This window comes from Amphiura filiformis, chromosome 16 (genome assembly GCF_039555335.1).
Source record: "Amphiura filiformis chromosome 16, Afil_fr2py, whole genome shotgun sequence".
NCBI lineage: Eukaryota > Metazoa > Echinodermata > Ophiuroidea > Amphilepidida > Amphiuridae > Amphiura > Amphiura filiformis.
This window is the reverse complement of record NC_092643.1, coordinates 46,174,704-46,198,443: the sequence shown is the minus strand read 5'-3', so window position 1 is coordinate 46,198,443 and position 23,740 is coordinate 46,174,704. Positions and strand designations below refer to the sequence as shown.

The window sequence follows — 23,740 nt, the reverse complement described above, 5'->3', positions numbered from 1 at the left end:
TTCCCAAAGATGCTCAGCTTTTTACATAAGCCCGGACATAAGCAGGCAAGATATGTCTGGCTGCATTTCCACAGAACATGAAATGGAAGCCTTTGACCGATTCATGACTCATTCAGGATATGAAGCCACTCCCACACCCACATAAATCCCACGGAGCACTTAGGTGCCAGAAACAAATTTGCTTGATCTTTGGATCGACCGTCGATGCTGCTTCGATGCTTGTTATTAATGAACTATCAACTAATTAATCAGAATTAACGTTAAATTTATATTGGAAAATATCAATACAGGCACAAATTACTATTTTATCACAATTGATTTCATAAATAATAAGGATCGACCAAGCATCGATGGTCGATCGAAAATCAAACTAATTTGTTCCTATTGCCTACCTTATTTTTCTTTAAATAAAGAAGAAAAAAGCTTAGCATTTAGCAGTTAGCACATAGCTATTTTGCAAAATGTTTGAGAGACAAGCCATTTTTGTGTTGGCCTATAATATCCCTATACTTTATACATAAGTTATAACTATGATTTTATATAAAATTTCACAGTGTAAACTATTTTAGAATCGGTTCTAATAAGCATTTTCTGTACATTTGTATTTCCATGGAAGTAATTACTTCCATGTTATATCCCAGACTGCATTACGTGGACAGCGCCTTAAAAAATCAAAGCAGAAAAACCAGTGAAAATAACAAAATCACTGGTCATTTATATTGTCATCCTAATCTTTCACTTATTTTAACAACTCAATATCACAATAGCACCAAGTCTTGTTGAACTATTGACTACTTAAAACAGGTGGATTAGGATGACGAATATATATGACCAGTGATTTTTTGTCCATGGGTCTATATATGCTTTGATTTTTTATGGCACTGTCCACATGTGTATAAGAAGCTTTTTAAAAAACAAATCAAATGATTGTAAAAACCAAATGACTGAAATTGTCCAAGTTTCATAAAGAAATTTTGTCAAACCACAAGATCAAAATTATTCCACAAGAAGAAAACAAGAAAAAATGTTAAGTTTCATAATAAATAAGTAATTTTGTCACATTACAGAATGTGGTCTCTAAAATTGACAAGAATAGTAGAATTGAAATAAAATTGAAAATTTACTCTTTGCTTAATATGTTAATTTGTTAATCATGGTACTCTGTTGGGGCTATGAATAAAAGCCAAGTTGTATGTTGTTATTTGAATTATGCTGTTCCAGTTGAAATCCATACATGCCCTGCGGAAGACATGATCTTATTAATCTCCCACACAAGGGGCCTAAGGGGTGTAGATTTCAAATGGAGTCACCCCATTTGAAATCCGCACTCCCTGTGTGGAAGGCATGTCTTCCACAGGGGGTATATGATTTTCAACTGGAATAGCCCATTGTTAATGTATACCTAAATACTTGTATAGAACTTGTTTCACTCGGTGTTTTGAAGTGCAATTATGTATATTTTGGTAGAAATAAAAGAAAATTAATGTGAAATACGTGTTAATTTGTTTTGTTTCTTACAAACTTTGACTGTTGCATTGCGATTAATCATGGGATACATGTAGGTAGTAACATCAAGAAGATCCATGCTAATAAACTAAACCTTCACAAACCAAACACACTGCTATGGAAGACATGGCCTTAATCTTCAACATAGGTAATGTGAATTTCAAATGGGGTTGCCTGAATGGGCGACTTTCAGAGAAGATATTTTACACTTCCCACATTGCATTTCTTCCCTGTACTGATTTGCCCTTCGATCAGTACATCATGGATTTCAAGTGGAATAGACCATTTAGGCCACAGTGGACATTTAATTAAGAAGCACATTACATATTGTGACTCATTTGGAGGTACCATTGGGCATTACAATCATGCATAAATTAGAAATTCTTGAAAAATTGAGGTCGTTGCTGTGAAGCAAATCACACATGGTTTTAAGGCCACCAACATCTGCCCTATTATGCTAGCTTTAAATTGACACCCTACTTTCAAAATTGCAATGTTCATTTTTTCAACTATGATCAAAAGTAGCACATATTTTCTTATTATTTTCTATATATTTTGCCAGATAATGGATATGAACTATCCACATGCTATATCAATTCCCTCCGACGTGGCAGTGACATCAGTTGTGCATCTATATGGCATCTTTAAACACTTTGAGCGAATGCTAGCGAATTGAAACTGCCCAGTGAAATGTGCACTGGCTTCACTGTCACATCAGGGTGAATAATGGTATGAGGTGTTCTCCTTGCAGTCAAACTCTTTACTATTTAGAACAAGACCTGATGTAAACCAAAATACACACAAAGACACATAACATCAATGACAATGACAAAGTAAAATCATTTTATATTCAAAATAATTAATAATATAATTTATTGCATAGAGAAACGTTCTAGTAACACAAGTTGTACCGTTAACTCGTCATTCTGTTTATATATACATGTACATACTAATCAATAGAGGCCGTCAGCGTGACGTCATATGCCGCCATCTTGTGGGTACACGCTGCGATGGTCGTTCGATCTCCATGCGTGAGCAGCAAAATCACTGCGTCGACGCGTGAAAACAGCTGCGTGGTAAGCTGCGACCTGCGCCAAGTGTCTGGCGCATGAACACGCCAGTATCATTTGTACCCACAAGATGGCGAAAGGCTGACGGCCTCTATAGCAACCCTTCTGTACTCAAATGTGGTCCAGTCTTCTAGACTGTTTTTTTCTTCCTTTTTTGCCATCTCTCTGTTCAGGGGTCAGTTTAAAAAACATGGTACTGGCAGTGCAAGTAACGAAAAATAATTTTACAGCTATTGCAAATTTGACAACACTGGCATTATGTAACTGCTTAGTACCTGGTCTGCCTGGTATTGGGCTATTCCAGCTGAAATCCATCCACCCCTGTGGAAGACATGACCTTAATCTCCTACCCAGGGAGTGTAGATTTTAAATGGGGTCACCGATTCAGGTAATCTCATTTCCTGTGGGGTAGATTAAGGTCATGTCTTCCAAAGGGGTATATGGATTTCAACTGGAACAGCCCATTATGTACTGCTCAGCACCTGTTCTGTATAGTACTTGTGGGTTTGCTGAAAATATATGTGCTATGTTTGAAATAAGATAAGATGCATATTACTTGATCTTTTACTTTTTTGTGACATATTAAAGAAGACATTGGATTCCCAAAATTTTGCACCATTTTTTGCTCTAGGAATTCCCAAAAAACAACCCTAAAGAAGACATGGGAATTCCCAAGAAAAAGACACCTTTTTATTTTATACTTGGGAATTCCCAAAAATGTTGGCAAAAATTGGCCTGTCTTCTTTAGGGACACTAGGAATTCCCAATTTTTTAATCATTTTATTGTCAAAATGGGAATTCCCATTTTTGTTTGGATAAAATTTTGGTCTGGGAATTCGCAAAAATATATGGTACAAACGTACATGTCTTCTTTAGGGGGTGCCATCTGCCATTCATTTCTGGAATAGCCCAATAGGATGGCGCTGCACAAGTGGGTAAAGTTTTTTGAATTTGGCGGATTTTACCATATTTAATACTACCCTCCTATTGTGTATGCCATATGCTTTGAAAATGCTAATAAAACCAGTATTATGTCACTTGGTGAATTCCATAAGGCCCCATTATTTAAAAATTAGTCTCAAACTCCCACGCGCATTAGAAAATTTGTGCACGTTTCTAGTCATACCCGAGTTGTCAAAAACACAACAATTTATTTTTCCTTTTTTTTTACTTTTTACCATTGAAAGAAAACATGAAAGAAGGCAGTGATTTGCCTATATCATGGCAACACCACAATTCCTTTTGTCATCTAAGACCAAATGAAAACATCTTATTGCCAATTTTGCATTGTACTTCTGAAGCTCTAGCTACAAGTGGCGTGTCTTGAATGAATTTCTTGAAATAATCCTGTAAAAAAGAAAAACAAAAAGGATGAGAAATGTTAGCAGCTGATTTTACTTATTCTTTAAAAAAATATTTTCATTCATATGATTACATACATTGAATAAACCAGGGGTTCTGAATAGGCAGCCTGTGGGCCAGATTCGGCCTACAAACCAATTGAGGTTGGCCCTTGCACAGCGCGGAAGTGTGCGGTGTATTTGGCCCGCAAACACAAATCATTAAAATGATTTTGACCCACCATCTGTGGCCCGCAAGCAAATATGATTGAGAACCCCTGAAACCTGCCAAGAAATTCATTAGTATTTTCCTCAGGGATGTGCAATAATTAGGGGGGGGGGATTTTTAAATGTTGTGCCCCAAGAGGGGGAGCTGCCATAAAACTGCTTTCTCTTTGGGCCTGCCAAAAACATCTCTCTCTCCTTTGTGCACATTTAAATGTTTCCATAATATACTGTTTTCCTCAGCCTTTTAAACATTTTAGTTTTAAAATGTGCCCATAAATTTGTGCCAAAATTGCTTGTCCTTCCCCCTTTTGGCTTGCCAAAAATTACTTCACCCTTATTGCACATCTCTTTAGTTTAGACTCAGGTGCATTTTTGGCCATTTTGGTTTATTGATGGCCCTCAATGTCATGAAAATTTGGTTAAAGAAAGGGTGTTTTATCAAAATTTTCTTGAAAAAAGTACCAATTTTTCATTGCTTTTTTTAGCAAAATTTGTGAACATTTTCTAAATAATTTGGGTCTGTTTTTCGTCAAATTTGGTTAAAAGTCAGGTAGTTTTTCAGAGTCCTACCCATACATCCCCACCTAAACCAGAGTTGAGACCCTGGGACTTGACCTATGTGTGTAGAACTTGCTGTTCCTTGTCTTTCCTGTGAGAGCACCGCCTTTGCAACAAGCAGAATCTTGGACAACTATCCAGTTACTACCACACGGAATAAAGTGATTCTATCGTGGTAACTTTGCAACTCGTCCAAGATTCAGCTTTCTGCGCCGCCTCCATTTATGTCTCTTGTTTGCAAGCTGTTCTGCATTGCCGACAGGGAGCTGGGAAGCCTATTTGAATCATGTTTGATACATTGAATATTTGAGTGCCGTGTTTTGATGATGTGGTATTTCAAAGAAGTCGTTTGTGTCAATTATTCCATAAACCATAAAACTTACCTTAATTTGTTGTAAAGTTGTAGAATCAAGAAATTGTTGGTAGGCTCCCAGACACCAAGCAAAGCTGACATGAAAAGATGGATTCTGAAAATAGATTTTAAACCAGCTTTAATTTGAATCATATATTTCACTTTCACTTTAGTAAAAAGAAACATATTACTGCATCATTTCTCTTGTTGAGTTATGCTTTACGTTGCCAGTCTCCTGGTGAAGGTTGAATATATGACTAAATATTTGAGGTATGTCTAATGAGACTATAATATTTTGCAGTAAACCTTTGACAAGCACGTACTGCCTTGATGTTGCAAAGTCAGAGCTAACAACGCGTATAGCGCAAAGTTCATTCATAACTTTCTACTCGGCAACAGCATATCACCTCGGCAGCCAATCAGAGACAAGAACGTTTCAATGCAGTAAATACGCAATGTATGCTTAAAATACGCTCTTGTCAAAGGTTTACTGCAAAATATTATAATCTTGACAGGGAATCAAACTTGTCCTATGCCATAACCACTTGGCCATGGGATGAGCTTCATGATAAGCCAGACTGAATATTTGATATATAAGAGCCTTATATCGCACAAGGTCCAACTTGGTCTCCCAGAGAAGATCATATCTCCCATACTCTGCAGGGATGCCATACATGTAGCTTCTATAATCAGGATTTGCAGGAGGTTAATAGCTATCTAGTGTTAGGTGCCAACCCATTTGTGTTAATTAGACAACTGCAGCTGTATGCCTAGATAGATTAGCCTTGATATAAACAAATACACGTTCACTCAGGCAGGAATTTGTCAGAGTTGGGGCAAAAAAAAGGGAGGGGGTGAGGGGTGCAAGGCAAATTTCAAGGGAAAAAATTAACAAAAATGGGCTAAAAAGTACAAAAAAAACCATAAATATCTTAAATATCAAGGCTGCCAGCATCCCACAGGTGCGGGGAGGGGGAGGGGAAGACTCAGAGACTCAAGACCTTGATAGTTCAGCTAAATTGAAAGTAAAATACATCAAATTACTGCTCTGGCCTGACACTTGCCAAAGTAGCTCAATTTTAGGCATGTACAATGTAGCAACAGCTACATGGTGAATAGCCGCATTGCCATCACTGCTGAAATTTCACTATATGTTCATTGTTCATATTTACCCAACTATTTATTAACATACCTTATAGTATATTGGAAGTGAGAAGTCTTGTAGGCACTTATCCACACACTGAACAGCACATTTGAATTGGTCGCTTGCATGACGGCTAACTCTCAAGCCTATGAAGGATCTGACATGAAAATAAAATATAAAATTAACACAAATCATTGTCTGCTGCACATATACTGTCATATCTCAAAAGGCTGCTTTTTGTGAGTTTTTATTATTATCATCTAATTGTAATGAGATGCACTGTAAAATTTACATTTATATAGTAATTTTGAGGTATTATCACAATATTACAACTTTCATTCATGAAACAAAGTAGCAAGCTGAAATATAAAATAACAATATGAAATACAATACCAACAAAAGTACAACTTACAGACTTACAGAAGTGTGAATTTTCACCATTTACACTAGCCCAATTTGATCCATGCTGACACCATCTAGGTTTATAAAATAAAATTAAAAAAGTAACAAATGAAACTCCTATCTCACCTAGTCTTTTCATCATTGCTGTAAAACTCCACATCTTCAAATTCATAGGAAAATGCTGGCACTATCAACGCATCTTTCAAAGACTGCGCAAAAGGTTCTATCCAGTGGAATTGCAATGTGACAGTTCTTGATATGCTGATGTGAAGGTCATCAACTGGCTTCAGGTCAACAACAGAGGGCAGTAACATTGTGATTAACTCGTCCATTATGTGTTGCAGTACTTCTGTTGGCTCCACTGTGCATAAAAATGTTATGAGTAACATGTTGTGATTTATAAAGCTGTGAAGGTTTTCCAATCCGAGTTAGAGTATCACTTGTGTTGTCATTGTTTATATTGTATTTTGTATACAACCATGCAAGCCATTATCATTTAAAAGACCTAAATTTATCCCCCTAATTTGGCTTGTCCCCCACCCAAACAGATCATGATCCCAACTTTGGGGAAACCACTGAATAAGAAGCTATTATTATTTGGGAGCGCAAGTGCAAAAAAAAAAAGCGCAGTGATAGTGCGCTACGCACAGGCACAATGCCTAGACGTTGATCCACAAGCCTCAGCACACTTTACAGGTTGTCGCTGACCACTACGGCCCACATCATTCCACAAATCATTAAACAACAAATCAGGGACTTTGCTGCTTCAAGAGCGCACACCCTAGACATTCCACAAATAGCCATCGCAACCAGGATCAGCTCCCCGAGTTTTGTACGGATTACAACGAGACAAATTAGAGGTGAGTTCCTTGTCCAGGGGAATTTCAAGCTAACTCAATTTTTTTTCACATGAGCGTACTAGACACTGCCAGGGTTCGAACCCGCAACCTCTCGTACCACAGTCAAACGCCTCTGGTACAAGAGGTTGCGGGTTCGAACCCTGGCGGTGCACTGTTGTAGCTAGCAATAAAATTGCCCAACCATTAAACCAGACAGTCTACTAAAATAAAACACAAAATGCTGTGAACAAAATTCACATACTAATAACCAACACATAATATTTTGAACAAGGTCCAATGCACACGCTTGACATCTCGTGCATACTACGCGAGGACTAACACCCAACCAAAAGGACTTTGGCAATTCACTTTGGCTCAGTGAGTTCAAAAATGTGTTGCTATATGGCCTTCGTCTACAAAGATGATATGCTAATGGGATAAATAAAATGTTGTAAACATAATTTAGTTCATAACGCATGGAAACGTCCCTGTAATTTAATTGGCCATTTCCCTGATATTTCGCGAAAAATAACAATTGACAGTCAATTTTCATCAATCTGATAACAGGTTAAGATACTCAATGATTAGATCATCTGCTTGTTGCAAACTTTCCAAAATAACAAGAGAACAGGTGACTATGCTTTGTTAAGCTTATAATTGGTGACAATTGTTTGGTTTTTGTTACTGCACAGTTGCGCACATCCACAATGTTACAACTAACACACGATAGTCACACATTATGCAACATGCAACTATGGTAGATGCTGCACCCAGCTGTGTGCACAGCATTTTATAGCAATCTACCATGCACAGTGTCAACAGCCAGTGTTATAAATATAAACTTAATACTCCGTTGGTGAGCGATTGGTATTTCACCGAACGCAAGAAAAGGAGGCCTACCGTATCTGATTGGCTAGAAATCGATCGCTTTGTCGCTCAGAGGTGTAGTACAAACTCAAAATGGAGACATGTATTCAATTCGATTGAATCGATATTCTATTATTGACGCAGATAAAGAAAGTCGATAAATGTACATTGTATTATAGATACAGCACCTGGGTTTTACACGGGTTCCTTTGTATAATTCATTTCTCAAACAGTTGAAAATATCACAATTTTTACTTTGGATTTCAAAATCTTTACTTATAAAATGCAGTTAAAGATATCCACAGCAAACAGCAAGGCCCCGCTAATTAGTGTATTGCTTTTCGAGTTAGTGTACTGGAAACAAAACCTGCGTTTTACCTGAAAACAAATCAAATTTTCTATAATAGTAACACCGTATGTGGTACTGATTATGCGCAAATCGTAGAATAGAAACTAAGCGGCAGGCTCTATGGCAGGGCTATGGTATCTCATATCATGTAAATGGTATGCTTAGCCTGAGTCGCTCGGCCTATCTCGAACAAAATCGCCGTGCGTAGCTTTTGAAAAATGAGAGGATTCATGGTACTATCATGGCAATTTTTGACACGAAGATAGGGATGATGACGCAGTGCCATGTTATGTGTGTCATTTCTATCTTTTGCCAATTTTAAGCCAAACAAAGCCAAGACACTTTCTGTGAGTAACATACACACCTTGAATGAAAGCAAATGTTGCCCAATTTCCTCTGACATGCTGAAATGAACGCACCCTACCGTCATGGAGGGTTGGATTGCTGTGGGTTGTGGCATCTTCTTCTTTGTCCTTAAACATACCCAGGACTTCCAAAGGAACAGATGGCAATGGACTACTGCTCCTAGTATATTATGTAACATAGTATATTGTAACATTTTGTAATAGGAAGTAACACACAATCATGAACTTAAAAAAAAGTCTTTTCTTTAGTACATGTTTTAAACACTCCATACAACTTTATAAAATGTTGTATGGCAGTTTAAAATGTTCAAGGCTCTAGCTCATCCCTTATTTTGCATTTTTTACAAAGTGTGAATGATTAGAAATAAATAACAAGCTCCGTAGTCTTAAAAAGCTGATGAAAGGTGAAATTTTTTTCTTTAAAGTATGTTATTGTTCTTGCTGCCTAGTTTTTTGCCTGCATCTTAACCTCACAAATACCGTATTCATTCCAATAAGCGTCCATACCCCAATAAGCGCCCATCCAGGGTATTTTCAATTTGCTAAAGGATACCATTGATGTTGATACAGTGAAATAGCTTGAGAATTTGAAGTCATGTGTAAACTTGCAATACATTTACTGCATCAGAAAAGCTACTGGAATATCTCGGGACCCTATAACGTAGGTAAATTTGTCTCTAATAAACGGCCCTTACAAGACCCTATAACGTAGGTAAATTTGTCTCTAATAAACGGCGCTTACAAAAAATTAGGTAAACCAGGTAAAAAATAAGCCCAAAATGACTTTGTAAAGTGCCCTGGGTGCTTATTGGAATGAATACGGTACCACCTGCAGCCTGATAAGATTAGATATTGCATTACAGGTAGTGAGTATGTGAATGATTGAATGCATTCAATTGGATCATTATTCCAGTGCATCATATAGCCTTGATTTATTAGTCTGGTCTTGTTTTGAGTTCACACAATTTAGTCCAGCATTATTTTAGAATTTATCATATCACAGGCATTAATTTCAACCTGCCAAAATGACAGGTGGACAGCTGGCTAGCTAACAACCTGATGGTATATTATATCAGCACTTTGATCATGAATCTTACTTTATGTTGTTTGAGGCAGCACCATTCCTTTGTAGTTTGCATGTATCAGCTGAAAAAAACCAGAATGAAGTATTAAAGATAATAATCCGTCTTCTTCTGTGGAAAGTTTTGTTTTCAATGTTAAAATAACATCTCATTTACATGTACATATGGCGTTACCTGTGGACACAGTGCATTTTTCTTACAGCCTTCTCTTAGATTCTTTTATTACTTATGCTTAAAGGTTTATACTTTATGTAAATACAAAGTTCAAATCAATTTGAGAAGTAGGCAAAAATTAAGTCAAGAGTGGGTGCAATTTTCTGAACACCTTATGTAATTTTACCTATGCTCGGTTTCATTGGCCAGGCCAGCAAAACACCCTTGGCTACAGGTTGCTGATGGAATGCTTGGCACACAAGGGTCTTAGAGTTAGCGTCTCTTCCCTCATCTTGAAGAAATAACAAAAAACACAAACCTTTTATGACTTTTGCATCTTCTATGTCTTCTTCCTCATCAGAACTATCATCTCCATAACATCTCAGAGCATCTAAACCACTTGACATGGTTTACATTAGATTTCAGTCTTAATCTGGCAAATCTGAAAAAAGGTGTTTTTTTACATCAAGTTAAATTTACCAACACAGTCATGATGTAAATGATCTGAAGCCATTTCCTCATACGGGTCTCTGCAGCAAAAGCGATGTTGCTTGACCATGACATGTGAATGCTTGCTCGAGAAGTCTAGCCAAGAATTTGCTCACCGATAGCTTCACATTCTATTTCTAGGCTAGAGACCATTGCATTCAAAATCGGATTTACTGAAGCATGACACCGTGTAAAGCAATGGAAGTTCAGAAGTAAACACAGCCGATCACGAAAGGCGATTGCATCAAAAATGTTGCTAAAATTACACTTCAGCTAAATTTTAGACTGTCCAATATGCAAATCTTGCTGAAAAGGTACAGTTGACTCATCGAAATAACTTTTATCCAAATTTAAACATTAACAGAATTAATAACCTCCGGTGTGCAAATTCGAGTCCTTGGGTAAGTGAATGCATGATCAACCAATCATTTCCTATCAACTGAATCTATTATTTTGCAAATTAAATGTACATTTCTCTACCATTAACTTTCAGAGATGAATTAATTCAAAGTAATAATTATTGACAGCAATTTAATTTGTAACCTTAATTGTCTGCAATCGCTATTGGGAGCCTTGCTTGGAACTTCCAGTCGGAGCTGAGTGTTTCAATTATTGGACCTGAAAGGCTGGGGAACATAAGACAGCTAACCCTCTGCAGTCCACCACCAAAATAGCTCCTGATGTGGCCTCTTTCAAGAACTTGATCGGCGGTAAGGAAATTGAAATTGAGAAGAAAATTTAATAAGTTATCAGCGAATCGATGCATGATCTGTACGCTGATAGCCACACCAGGCGTTTTGTGCAGTAGCAGACAAGACAAGACAAGACAAAACACAAGGTTCTCTTTATGCATCTAGATTCTAGAATTAATTTTTATTCGCAAATCTTGATCTTGTATACATATATTCTGCACATACAATAGCACATCTGCACCTGTGTTATGAACACTACATTTCTCCTTGGACAAACATCACTTTCTAGGAGTATAAACTATAAAGACTGAAGACTGTCTGAAGTCACTCATGTGTGAATGAACATGACATGTGTTTGTATAAGACCTTGCAAGTTTCCTTTAAGCGTTAACTATCACATATCTGGTGTACCCGGGCATAGGACCTTGTGCAAAATAACATACACTGGACAATTAGCAGTACACATAATTTGTAAAAGAAAATCTGCAAAACATTTATGCATTGATTATCATCATCATGTTTAGTGAATATCATATTCAATATGTACATAACTTGTAAGCTTACCTATAAGCTTAAAACTTTACCGTTATACCATACGCTGCCACCTTCTTCACTACTCAAGTACAAAATGAGTGGTTGTACCTCGTCTACGAAAGCGTAATTGTCATGACGGGCCTCATTAAAATGAAAAACTGATGCGAAAAACTCGCACTCATTCAAGAAAAATCCCAATTTTGATTTAGTTAAACACAGCTCATTTACCGATACACAAAGCCCGTGGCAAAACTTTTTCAGGGCGCACATCACTAAATATTCGCTTTTACTGCTGAGAAATATCATGGAAATACTATACAGTCACGACAGTGGTTCTTGATAAGATTATATAAATTATCATATCATTATTATTATCATTATATCATTTATCATTATTTAATCATTTTCAATACGTAGTATACCCATACTTACATTTCCATTCATTAATATATCATGAAAATACTTTACAGTCACGACAGTGGTTCTTGATAAGATTATATAAATTATCATATCATTATCATTATATCATTTATCATTATCATTATTTAATCATTTTCAATACGTAGTATACCCATACTTACATTTCCATTCATTAATATATCATGAAAATACTTTACAGTCACGACAGTGGTTCTTGATAAGATTATATAAATTATCATATCATTATTATTATCATTATATCATTTATCATTATCATTATTTAATCATTTTCAATACGTAGTATACCCATACTTACGTTTCCATTCATTAATATATAGGTCAATGCATTTGATATCTGGTAGTTAAATTCATTATCTACTGCTGATATTAGGTAGTTCAATGCATTATCTACTGTTTATATCAGGTAGTTCACTGCATTATCTACTGCTGATAAATAGGTAGTTCAATCCATTATCTACTGCTGACATCAGGGAGTTCAATGCATTATCTACTGCTGATATTAGGTAGTACATTGCATTATCTACTGCTAATATTATGTAGTTCAATGCATTATCTACTGCTGATATTAGGTAGTTCAATGCATTATCTACTGCTGATATTAGGTAGTTCAATCCAGTATCTACTGCTGATATTAGGTAGTTCAATCCATGTTCTACAACTGATATCAGGTAGTTCAATGTAATACATTATCTACTGCTGATATTAGGTAGTTCACTGCATTGTCTACTGCTGATATTAGGTAGTCCAATACATTATCTACTGCTGATATCAGGTAGTTCACTGCATTATCTACTGCTGATATTAGGTAGTCCAATGCATGATCTACTAATGATATATGGTAGTTCAATACATTATCTACTGCTGATATTAGGTAGTTCATCAATGAACTATCCACTACATATATCAGGTATGTCATCAAAGACATGTCATGCTGGTATTAGGTAATTCATCAATGCCATATGTATGCTGCTCATCATGATATCAGCAGTAACTAATATGGATTATAATAAAATTGACAGTGGTAGAATGCAATATCAGCAGTAGATCATGCACTGATGAACTACCTGATATCAGCAGTAGACATAGCATTGATGAACTACCTGATATTAACAGTAGACATAGCATTGATGAACTACCTGATATAGGCAGTAGATCAGGCACTGATGTCCTGAAATCAGCAGTAGATACAATATTGATGACCAAACCCTCCCTAGATGAATAAATTGAACACATAAAACATTAATCAGTCAAAGAGTTCATATATTTTATTTATTAGTTCACAAAAATTCAATAATAATGAAATTAATTTTTCTATTCAATATACAATGTACATTCAAGGTCTTGCACATAAATATCATAATATAACATCAGTACAAATTTACAGCTCAATGGATGGAAAAATATTTTTCTTTGGTATGCATTATTGGACGGATAAAATATATATTAGAACGGATCCATTATACCTCCAAAATATTTAGGTGTTGTTAGTTATATTAGATAAGGTTGAGGTATGATTTGGTAAGTGAAATACCATGTACCAAGTTTTGTTGAAAATTGTTTGTTGTCATGAAATTCACTTTAAAGTATACAAATTGATCCAAATATTGTTTACTCTTTTTTGTACAATTTGGGTTGTGCAACTACAATCCTGGTCAAAATTGTTGGAACACCTTAACATGGGTACTTCAAATATTGGTCGTTATTGTTTTGGTCATGCACCCCTAGAGACATCCACCATTGATTGGTGGGCAGTGGGAGTGTTGTAGTAGTAGGGAAAAGTTCAGACTTCATATCAAGGAAGCAAAATTTTAGCATTTGGCTGGGGTTGTAGGTTCACAATGGTCACAGTCACAACATGGTTGTGACAGTCCGTCACAACATGGTTGTGACAGTCACAACATGGTTGTGGTCGCAATTCTAAAATTAGGATAATCCTGAGAAACCACACCCCTGCATCTATGTGATATAGTAACTGTGGCTTGGTGTGATAGTATACTACATGAACTTGCTTATTTCTGATGTTAACAGTTTTTGTATTCAAGAAATATTTAAAGAAAAATTTCTTTTATTGTGTTGGATACTTGGTTCAATGGACTATTCCAGTTGAAATCCATTATAGATCCCATATGGAAGTCATGATCTTAATCTCTCACAAAGGGGGTGTAGATTTCAGTCACAGTTGATACACCTCTGTGTGGGATATTAAGGTCATGTCTTCCATAGGGGGTGTATGGATTTCAACTGGAATAGTCCAAAATAAGCAGGATTAGTTGAGGCAAAACACATTCCTGACCAATTTCACTTTTCAATATAATCAATCTATCAACATAGATCTGCCATAAGATCTGATAAGTTGAAGTTGAAGAAAACACATTTACTAACAAATTCGATTTTTCATATATTTCATCCAGCCAAAATAGTATGCTCAATCAATACAGATCTGCCATCTATTCCAAAAAGCTGAAGTCAAAGAAAAAACATTTACTAAAAAATTCCACTTTTCATAATTTTTTTTATTCAGCCAAAATAGTTCTATCAATATTAGCATCTGCCATCTATTCCAACTCTGAACTGTTTAGTTTGCCAACTCTCCTGATGGCAGCTTTTTGAAATCGTAGCATGATGTTGCCAATAGTTTGTGGTGTTGATTGTGCCAATTGGTCTTGTTCTACATCAAACGCAATGGCTAGATATCTCAGCATGTGATGTTTGTCAATCTCGGCATCTATCACGTTGATTGCCATCCGCAGTTTGCCCCATGGAATTTCCCTGGCAAAAAAACAAGAGAGACACATTAGAATATGTAACTGCTTTGACGCTGTAGAGCAGGAAATTAATGTTTTGAGATTTTAACTGTTCTGAGCAATTTGGTGTTACCTTATATTTTTGATTTTAAACAGCTACATATTAACTCGCTCCATGTGGGTGTTGACTGCACACGGCAAGTTTCACTGTTTTTTAAATTCAAGAATTTCAGAATTGTACATTATCATGACCATATTTGGAATCAGCATGAAAAATGCATTAAAATAAGCCCAGTATTGGTTCAGTGGTGCTTGATATTTTGAGAAAATATCTGAAAACTTAACTTTTCAGTTATGTTGAAGCCTATGGCTATACGCACAGCATTAAAGTGTATGGGTTAAAAAACTTTGTGGGCCTTTCAATTTGCAGTTCTGAAATTGACTACGAAAAGCACGAAAATGAAATCTTGCAAACATTTCCTGACAATAATTCACATATACAGAATTTAGAGCTATTATTTCTTTGCTGTGGCTATGAAACAGACAATGAAACAATCATACCATTTAATGCATGGAATGTGGACATGTTGCCTATGGGAGTAACGTTAAGGGGTGCATGAGCAAACTCAAAAATAGCGCAAGCGTACACAAAAGAGACTTTGTAAGATGAGCGATGTCGCCAGATCTGAATGCTGTACCGGCATAAGCTGAATTCAAGTACGCTTAGAGAGCACAAGCATAATAGTCATACACGTCTAAATTCTAAAATATTTTACTTCAAAGAAATTTTAACTGAATGAAATTCCATTTAACATCCCAAAATAACCCATTAACCCATATGTTATTTCTGCTTTTTGGCAAAAGAAAGAAAGAAAGATATTTGTGGGCTTGGACCATTGCTCAATTGGATTACGTTGGATTCTTGCGCTTGCAGTCATTTTGTGATGTGGTATTTTACAGTATTTGGTAGTGTTAGGACATTAATTTGGGGCTAGAATGAAAAATATTGTAAACTTACTCTTCATCTTCGAGACCTGTCTCTTTTCTGATTTGATCCAAGTACTTTGCTTTCTCCTCTTTCTCCTGCTGTCGGAATTTCGTCAGGAATGGTCCAGAATTACCCTCTTCATCCTAAAAATAATAAAAGATATAATAATCATTTCTCTTTCTCTAGTAATGAAGTGTAGAAGTAACAACTGAATTTTAAAAGTTGCAATGCAATGAAAATTGCTACTGCAATTCTCATCACCAACCCAGCTTATCATTCAAAAAGGGTAAGCTAATAAGATATAACTTCGCATTTTCAGCCATTTTTTTAGGTATTTCTTGTTGCTATCAACCCATGTTGCACTGAATAGCAAATCAATAGAGGGAAGAAATGCATTGTGGGAAGTGTACAATATCTTCTCCAATCATTGTCATATTTGCACACTAATGTACTACATTTGCAAAATAATGGGATATTGTAGTTGAAATCCACACATCTCCTATGGAAAACTTGACTTGATCTTCTCCCATAAAGTGGAGGTGGATTTTAAATGGGGTCACTCATCCATTTGAAATTCCCACTCCCTGTATGGAAGATTAAGGTCATGTAGGGAGGGCGAGTTGGCGCAGCAGTAGTTCCCTCGCCTTGCACCACTGAGGTCCCGGGTTCAAGCCCCGGCGCGGCCCAAGGACTCATGTGCACTTGGTTTATCCCGATTCCATGCTCGCTTTACAGGTTTTCTCCGGGATCTCCGGTTTCCTCCTGTATCGCAAAAAATTGGTGATTAGTTGTTTGGTTATCAAAACTTCCTTCACCCAATGGAATTTGGGGAGCTGCACAGATAATTGGTGGATGCTACAATCTAAATGCGGATAGTTGTGCGCCGTTCGGCAGCAACCTAGTTGATGCGATCTGATTGTGATGATTCACCATTGCAGCGAAATTACAGTGCTTTGAGTCCTCTAAGATCTGGAGAAAGGCGCTTTATAAATCCAAAATTCATTTATTTATTTTTATTTTATTTATGTCTTCCACAGGGTAGGGGGTGTATGGATTTCAAATGGAACATCCCATTGCAGTTTTTCTTTATCCTATACATACCTCTGTGAAGAGCAATTGATATTCCAACAGAGCATCATCTCCCTCAGCTTTGAGTTCTTCTTCAGCAGCCTGTACCAAAGCTGCTACATTATCTTCCTCCTTTACATCAAAGGCCTCCCTCAAGGCTTCATCAAAGGCCCCCTTTGTCAATTTACCCTGTAAGAATGATAATAAGTCGGCTGTTAGTGTCCAGAAATCTTAAAATAGCATTATAAGGACTTGGAATCCTCAGTAAGTGCTACACAGAGCCTGTACCACAATACTACTAAAATATATTACACAATCCATTTAGAGTAGCTTTCTTTACAACGCTTCAAATTTGCATTCCAGTGTTAGAGTCGGAATAGGAAACAAAATGGGGAAAAATCTGCAATGGATTTTGAGCCCGCTCCACAAGCTTCGAGATACTACATTCTTGTTTTTAGCCTAAAATATATTACACAAAGAAATACCTCCTTCCAAAATCAAAATACATCTACAACACAAAAATAAAGATAAAATTTAAAAAGAAAGAAAAATAATAATGTTAAAATACGACAAAACAAAAATACTCTGCAAAATAGAAAGTACTCTAAAACTACACTATGACATCGTACAAAAGTTGATAGTCCGAAGAGTCATTTGTCCGAAAACCCAACAACTTTGTTATAAACCCCAGTCTTACCCTAACCCTAAGGCTAAACTTCACTCTAACTTTAACCTATAATGTAAGCCCTAAACCCAACTCTAACCATAACCCGACTCTAATTCTAACTCTTATCCTAAACCTAGTCTAACGCTATCCCTAACACTAACACTATCCCTAATGCTCACCCTAATCCTAATCCTAAACCAAAATGCCCTAATCATTTACTTAAAAACCCTTTTTGGAATAATGACCCTTCAGACTAAATGGCTGTTCCAGAGTTACTCACCACATCATAATGTATGCCTTCAGGAAGTGTTTGATCATATTCAGAAGGTAAGATTTACATGATATACCATTACAGATAGTTACTAAAACATATTCATGTACTTTTCATTAAATATATAAAGATGTGATATAAAGACTTCTCGTTTATTTTTTCCTTTCTGAAAACTACTATAATATTAATTGCCTTTGGTTATAAACATTTGGTATATAAATATTTAAGGTATGAATCAAGAAGTATTGGAAGGCTATTTAGGTCAAGAGCAATATCACGGTTTAGAGTAACTTATTTTAGCATGTCCCCCTATGGAAGACATGACACAGGGAGGGTGAATTTCAAATGGAGTTACCTCAATGGGTGACTTCATTTGAGATAAGGATCACCACTACTGAGTACATGTACTTATCACATATGATTATAATGTTCACTTTAAGTATACACTTTATATCCACATACAGTTTATACGCCACCTCACATGAGAATGAAATATTGTATGTGTATTCAAACTTCAAAATTTTTCATTTTACAATGTCAAAAACAGAAACTGTTTGTTTAACAATTTGTGACCCATCACATCGAAACAGACCACTTCGCGGCTAGCTTCATTGGCAGATAACAATGAAAGAAGATGAAAAAATATAAAGAAAATAAAAAGAATTCTGAGCTTGTTTTTCCTCATAAAACATTTTTACTGTATCTGATTTCAACAAGTAAGGTGTCATTTTCAAGCTAAAAAGCAGCAGTTTATCCTAGTGCTTAAATCTCCATTTTCATTTCTGCCGCAAGGTGGTCTGTTTCGATGTGATGGGTCACATATGTAAATTCCTGCAGGCTTTTAGCTCCGAATTAAAGTTAACAACATTAGCTAATTTACATATATTTTCAAGAGGCTAGATATATTTAAAATTAAATTTGTATCACAACTAAGTCTCAAAGGTTACAAATGGCACAAGAATATTGCCTCTGTTGAAGGGGATTATGATCAGTTCACATCCTCAAGTTATTCTTCTTCAAACCAATTTTGAAAGACGAACAATCTTCCTTTAGAATTCACATTGCTTAAAATTTAAGGTTGGTCTGAACCCTGGAATTATGGAAACTTTCGGGCCTCATAACTTCTAAATTGTTGGTCTAAAGTATATAAAAGTATACATATTTAGAATGGCAAAGACTTGATAAGTTCAGCTGTGAGGTCAAATTTGGGCCAAAATGGCACTTTTGGCCCAAAATCCCAAAAATAACGGGTTTTGGCCCACTTCTTTTTTGTGCACCATAACAAAAAAATTCTTGGGCCAAAATTTTTTTTATTATTATTTAAAAACTAGATCAAAATATCTAGGACCCGTTTTTCATTTTTTGAATTTCGACTAACTTTGAGAAATTTGCGCCAAAAATGGTCAAAAAATGTTGATTTTTCATTAAAAAAGCCCGATTTTGGCACAAATTTCAAATATTTTTGGTGAAATTGGTCAAAATTCAAAAAAAATGAAAAACTGGTCCTAGATATTTTGATCTAGTTTTTAAAAATTAATAAAAATTAAATTTTGGACCAAGAATTTTTTTTGTTACGGTGCACAAAAAAGAAGTGGGCCAAAAACCGTTATTTTTGGGATTTTGGGCCAAAGTGCCATTTTGGCCCCAATTTGACCTCACAGATGAACTTATCCAGTCTTTGCCATTCTAAATATGTATACTTTTATATACTTTAGACAAACAATTTAGAAGTTATGAGGCCCGAAAGTTTCCATAATTCCAGGGTTCAGACCAACCTTAATGTGAGTTGCAAATCAGTGTCAATTCATTCAACAGTTATACAGGTACAAAAGAAGGTCCATTTAGCAACTATTGTAGAATTCCTGAGATGACATAATGCTCAGAGATGGGCAGATGGACGGATGAAACGGTGGATGCAAGAACAGATCGATAGATCCTCCTCTCAAAGATCACAGCTCACTTCTTCTTCTACATCAAAAGATATATAGAAGACATATATTTGTCAATGTGTCGTTAAAGGCTGATGAATTCTATACACTGGTGGGATGTAACTGATGGTACTACAGCAGCACATGAACATAACTTCACAGCTTATCATCACAGCTTGAAACTAAAAGTGATAGCTACACACACCTAAGACAGACTGTAGACAAATAAGTAGTATTATCTTACTAAATGTTTCTACGGGGGAAAGGTTGCTGGGTGATGCAGTTTAGTTTGGAGTGTTACCAGTTAGCAACATTGATTCGGAGTAATGCGGTGTAGCCACTAGGCAACCATTAACCACCTCATGAGCAAGATCACACTGTGTGACACCTGGTATTTCTGCCATATAGAAACATAATGGTGTAACAGTTGCTGAATGTTTCACTTCATTTATGTACATTTATGTGTCTGATCATGACTTTGGTCAGGAAAACATTTTCAGTACTTCTAGCGCACATCACTACCCTTGTTTTAAGCATCAGTAGAAACGTGCTGGTTGTTGGCAAATAGAATTGCAGGTTGCTTGGTAAATGCAGGGTGGCAATACAGAGTGCCCAGTATAAATATGTAAGGTAGAAGAAATGAAAATTCCATGCAAAAATAGCAAAGGGTATACATCAAAAGTGATAGCAGCGGTGACAGGGAGAGACCAATGATCCTCTTGGAGCATAGGTGGTCTCATTCACGACACAAAGTCATAGAAGTAAATCTAAGGAGAAGGTAATATCTGTTCTAAGAAGTTAAATATCTGGTAGAAACAAAATAATGTGTCATAGTTAAGTATTATTAGGTGATGTATTCTGATCCAATCAGGCCCAGGGTGGCAAGTGCGAAATTGAGACACAAACAAAAAAGAGAGCAAAACCAATAAATTAAAATTACTTAACAGTTTTCGCCAATTATAAGCTGAGCAATCATCTAATATATATATACACCAGTTTTTCTGTCCCCATAATTTGGAGACATATTGCACATCCTTGTTTTCGTTGTTGAAAGGTATTCAATCATGTTGTTCATCACTGTTTGACAACTCGCATCCAGCACATCTGCATGGTTACAGCTAAAGCTGCCCTCACGAAGTAAACCCCGCAGACAACACGGCGCATCATTGTTAAATGGTGATGAACAACTGTGAAACATCATCTTCTGATGTGACTTGCTAAAAAGTAGTCCCAAATAATCACACCCCTAAAATGTCTGACGTAAGCACCGGGGAGTCTAATAAGGTATTCCAAAACTTTGATGCAATAATAAAAGGTACATACTACCAACCTGACTTTGAACTTTGATACACTTACAAAATGATACAGCACTGTTATAATGACATGACACAACAATACAATGACATATTGTTGCCAGCTAGATTATCTTACAACTACATCCTACTGCCAATGGAACAAAATTGAACAAAAAACAGTACCTATAAGGAGACAATAGGCTATTCCAGTTGTAATGCATATGCCACCCCCCCCCCCCTGGAAGACATGACCTTAATCTCCCACACAGGGGGTGTAGATTTCAAATGGAGTCACTCATTAAGGTAACTCCATTTAAAATTCATACCCCTGTATGGAAGAGTAAGGTCATGTACAGGATGTATGGTTTTCAACTGGAATGGCCCAATTACTCTAGGGAACAAACCAAAATATTGATGAATCCCAATGAACAAACCTATAATTCTTCTCACCTTATGTTTGATAGTGATGTCGCTGCATGTTTTGTGTTTTTCATAATGGAAACATTCTCGCATGTGCAGGAACATTTTTTGATGTCATTACTAAACTTCGGGCGAGAAAAACTATGGTTTTGTTGGGGAGAGCGAACAGAAGGGCTTACATGTTGATTACATTTCTCACATACTACGAAGCATCAAGCATCAATGACCCACTGCTCAGTGGTTTCGTTTCAACTTGCTCAGAACAATTATAGATATACTACTTGGTAACTAGGCTACTAGGCTATACATTACAGTTTTAGAGTGTCACTACAGAGAGGACTGGTTAAAAGTATCAATAACAGAGTCTACCACAGAAGTCCAGCACTTGGCACTTGCTAACAAATACCTCCTGTTCATGGTGTAAAAAGAATGACACACCAGGCTTACGGAAAGCTATGTATGTGGCTTGTTCGCGAACCAGATGGTGATGTTTCATGATCAACCAATCATAACCCTACTTCTGTGTTTATACAGTGCTCATTCTACATTGGAAAAAGGTGCTGAACTTAGAGGTATTCCATTGGTAGCTACACTATGATCAGCTCATAATAGGCAAGAATTATTCATTTTTTGTTATTACCCGCGTCAATAAAGTCCCAACTTACACCTGCGTAAATTCACAAAAGCGTGTGTTAGTCAAGCAATACGCAAAGCGCAGTTCGTGTAGGTGGTGCGCCAAGCTGTCTGTACGCTATTCTATATCAATCCACAGTAATATGATTTCAGCCGATTACGAGCTGATCAGAGTATAGAGAAGTCTGCTTCAAAGAGATTAGCCCCAAAGAGTCCCGACTCCCAATTGCTCCGATTGTAATGCTATGGTAAATCTGCCAATGTACATCCTGCATTTGTCAGCAAAACCCCAAAATCAAACAACAATTTTGTCTTTAAGCTTGAACATTACAAAAGTTTGCATAGCACTTTTCCTGTGCTATCGGCACAACACATTACATGTAGAACACAAACAAGCACACAATTAAATTAAAGTTTACCAGGCTTATGACAAAATAATTCAAAGGTATACTATTATGCCTTCCATGAGTGACATGGCAGAGTCAGTACTCTTTGGGTATAATCTCTTTGGTCAGGTTTATATTGGGCTATTCCAGTTGAAATCTATACACCCCCTATGAAAGATATATCCTTAATCTCCCACACAGGGGGTGTGAATTTCAAATAGGGCTATCTGAATGGAAGACTAATTTTGATATTTACACTCCCTGTGTGGAAGATTAAGGTCATGTACCCCCATAGGGGGGTATGGATTCCAACTAGAATAGCCCAAATTTGATCAATTATTTCACATCTTACCTCTGCTCCTTCAGCTGCATCTTTTTCACTGAGTTTGTCATTGAGTTTAGCTAATAGTTCCATCTGCTGGTAATAGATATGCTCATCAAGCTGTATACAATGCAAAGAAATTATACTGATTATCAGTATGTGTGAATATTTGTTCTGTTGGAATTCCAACAGATTTTGAAATTTCATGAAAATATCAACCACTGAGAAGCCACAAACTTACTGCCTTTAGTTATCATCAAACATCTCTCTTCTATCGGTTTTAACTCTACCAATATCATCTATTATACTTTTCAATATTATTCTCCCACCCAAGTAATCTAACACATTCTGAACTTTAATCTGTTGTAATTATCTTAATTGGTGGTTATAACAGAGAAACACATTTTTTTATAGGACACAAAACACAATACCATTTAAAAAAAAAATTTTCACCCTAAAATGATTGAATCAATTGAACCTATGTTTCATCTTAAGCTCATTCTTAGCCACGATTGATCACTCGGCACACTCAGGGCTCAGCGATAAACATGTGTGCTTATAACGAGATCCAAAAGATTGCATGCACATGCCTTACACTGTAAACATG

General features: G+C 36.3%; 2 protein-coding genes across 4 annotated transcripts in view; both read right to left on the bottom strand.

The window, feature by feature from the left end:
* Positions 1–3,603: 3,603 nt before the first annotated feature.
* Positions 3,604–12,193, bottom strand: LOC140136618 (U6 snRNA phosphodiesterase 1-like). Of its 3 annotated transcripts, none has more exons than XM_072158304.1 (8): positions 12,021–12,193; positions 10,575–10,697; positions 10,118–10,166; positions 9,020–9,180; positions 6,727–6,961; positions 6,247–6,355; positions 5,086–5,169; positions 3,604–3,923 (listed from the first exon to the last, which is right to left on the bottom strand). In XM_072158304.1, exons 2-8 carry the CDS (start codon positions 10,660–10,662, stop codon positions 3,822–3,824), a joined length of 828 nt encoding a protein of 275 aa, XP_072014405.1. In that variant the 5' UTR covers positions 10,663–10,697; positions 12,021–12,193; the 3' UTR covers positions 3,604–3,821. The 3 variants fall into 3 exon arrangements, with proteins under 3 accessions (XP_072014405.1, XP_072014406.1, XP_072014404.1); XM_072158305.1 differs by having other exon boundaries at positions 12,079–12,193; XM_072158303.1 differs by having other exon boundaries at positions 3,605–3,923; positions 12,001–12,193.
* Positions 12,194–14,909: 2,716 nt separating this feature from the next.
* LOC140136088 (translin-associated factor X-interacting protein 1-like) overlaps positions 14,910–23,740 on the bottom strand; it is a 28,015-nt gene continuing 19,184 nt past the window's right edge. The window contains exons 13-16 of the mRNA XM_072157794.1: positions 23,164–23,253; positions 17,245–17,400; positions 16,174–16,286; positions 14,910–15,180 (exon numbers count right to left, since the gene is read on the bottom strand). Of these exons, the coding sequence (XP_072013895.1) occupies positions 14,967–15,180; positions 16,174–16,286; positions 17,245–17,400; positions 23,164–23,253 (573 nt within the window). The 3' untranslated portion in view covers positions 14,910–14,966. The remainder of the gene's footprint in view (positions 15,181–16,173; positions 16,287–17,244; positions 17,401–23,163; positions 23,254–23,740) is intronic.

Coding starts and splice junctions, on each gene's coding strand:
- LOC140136618 (XM_072158304.1), bottom strand. CDS start 10,662: ATGTCAAGTGGTTTAGATGCTCTGAGATGTTATGGAGATGATAGTTCT. Junction 9,181..10,117: donor GCTGCCTCAAACAACATAAA/GTAAGATTCATG, acceptor ATAATATACTAG/GAGCAGTAGTCCATTGCCAT. Junction 3,924..5,085: donor CAACTTTACAACAAATTAAG/GTAAGTTTTATG, acceptor TCTTTTTTACAG/GATTATTTCAAGAAATTCAT.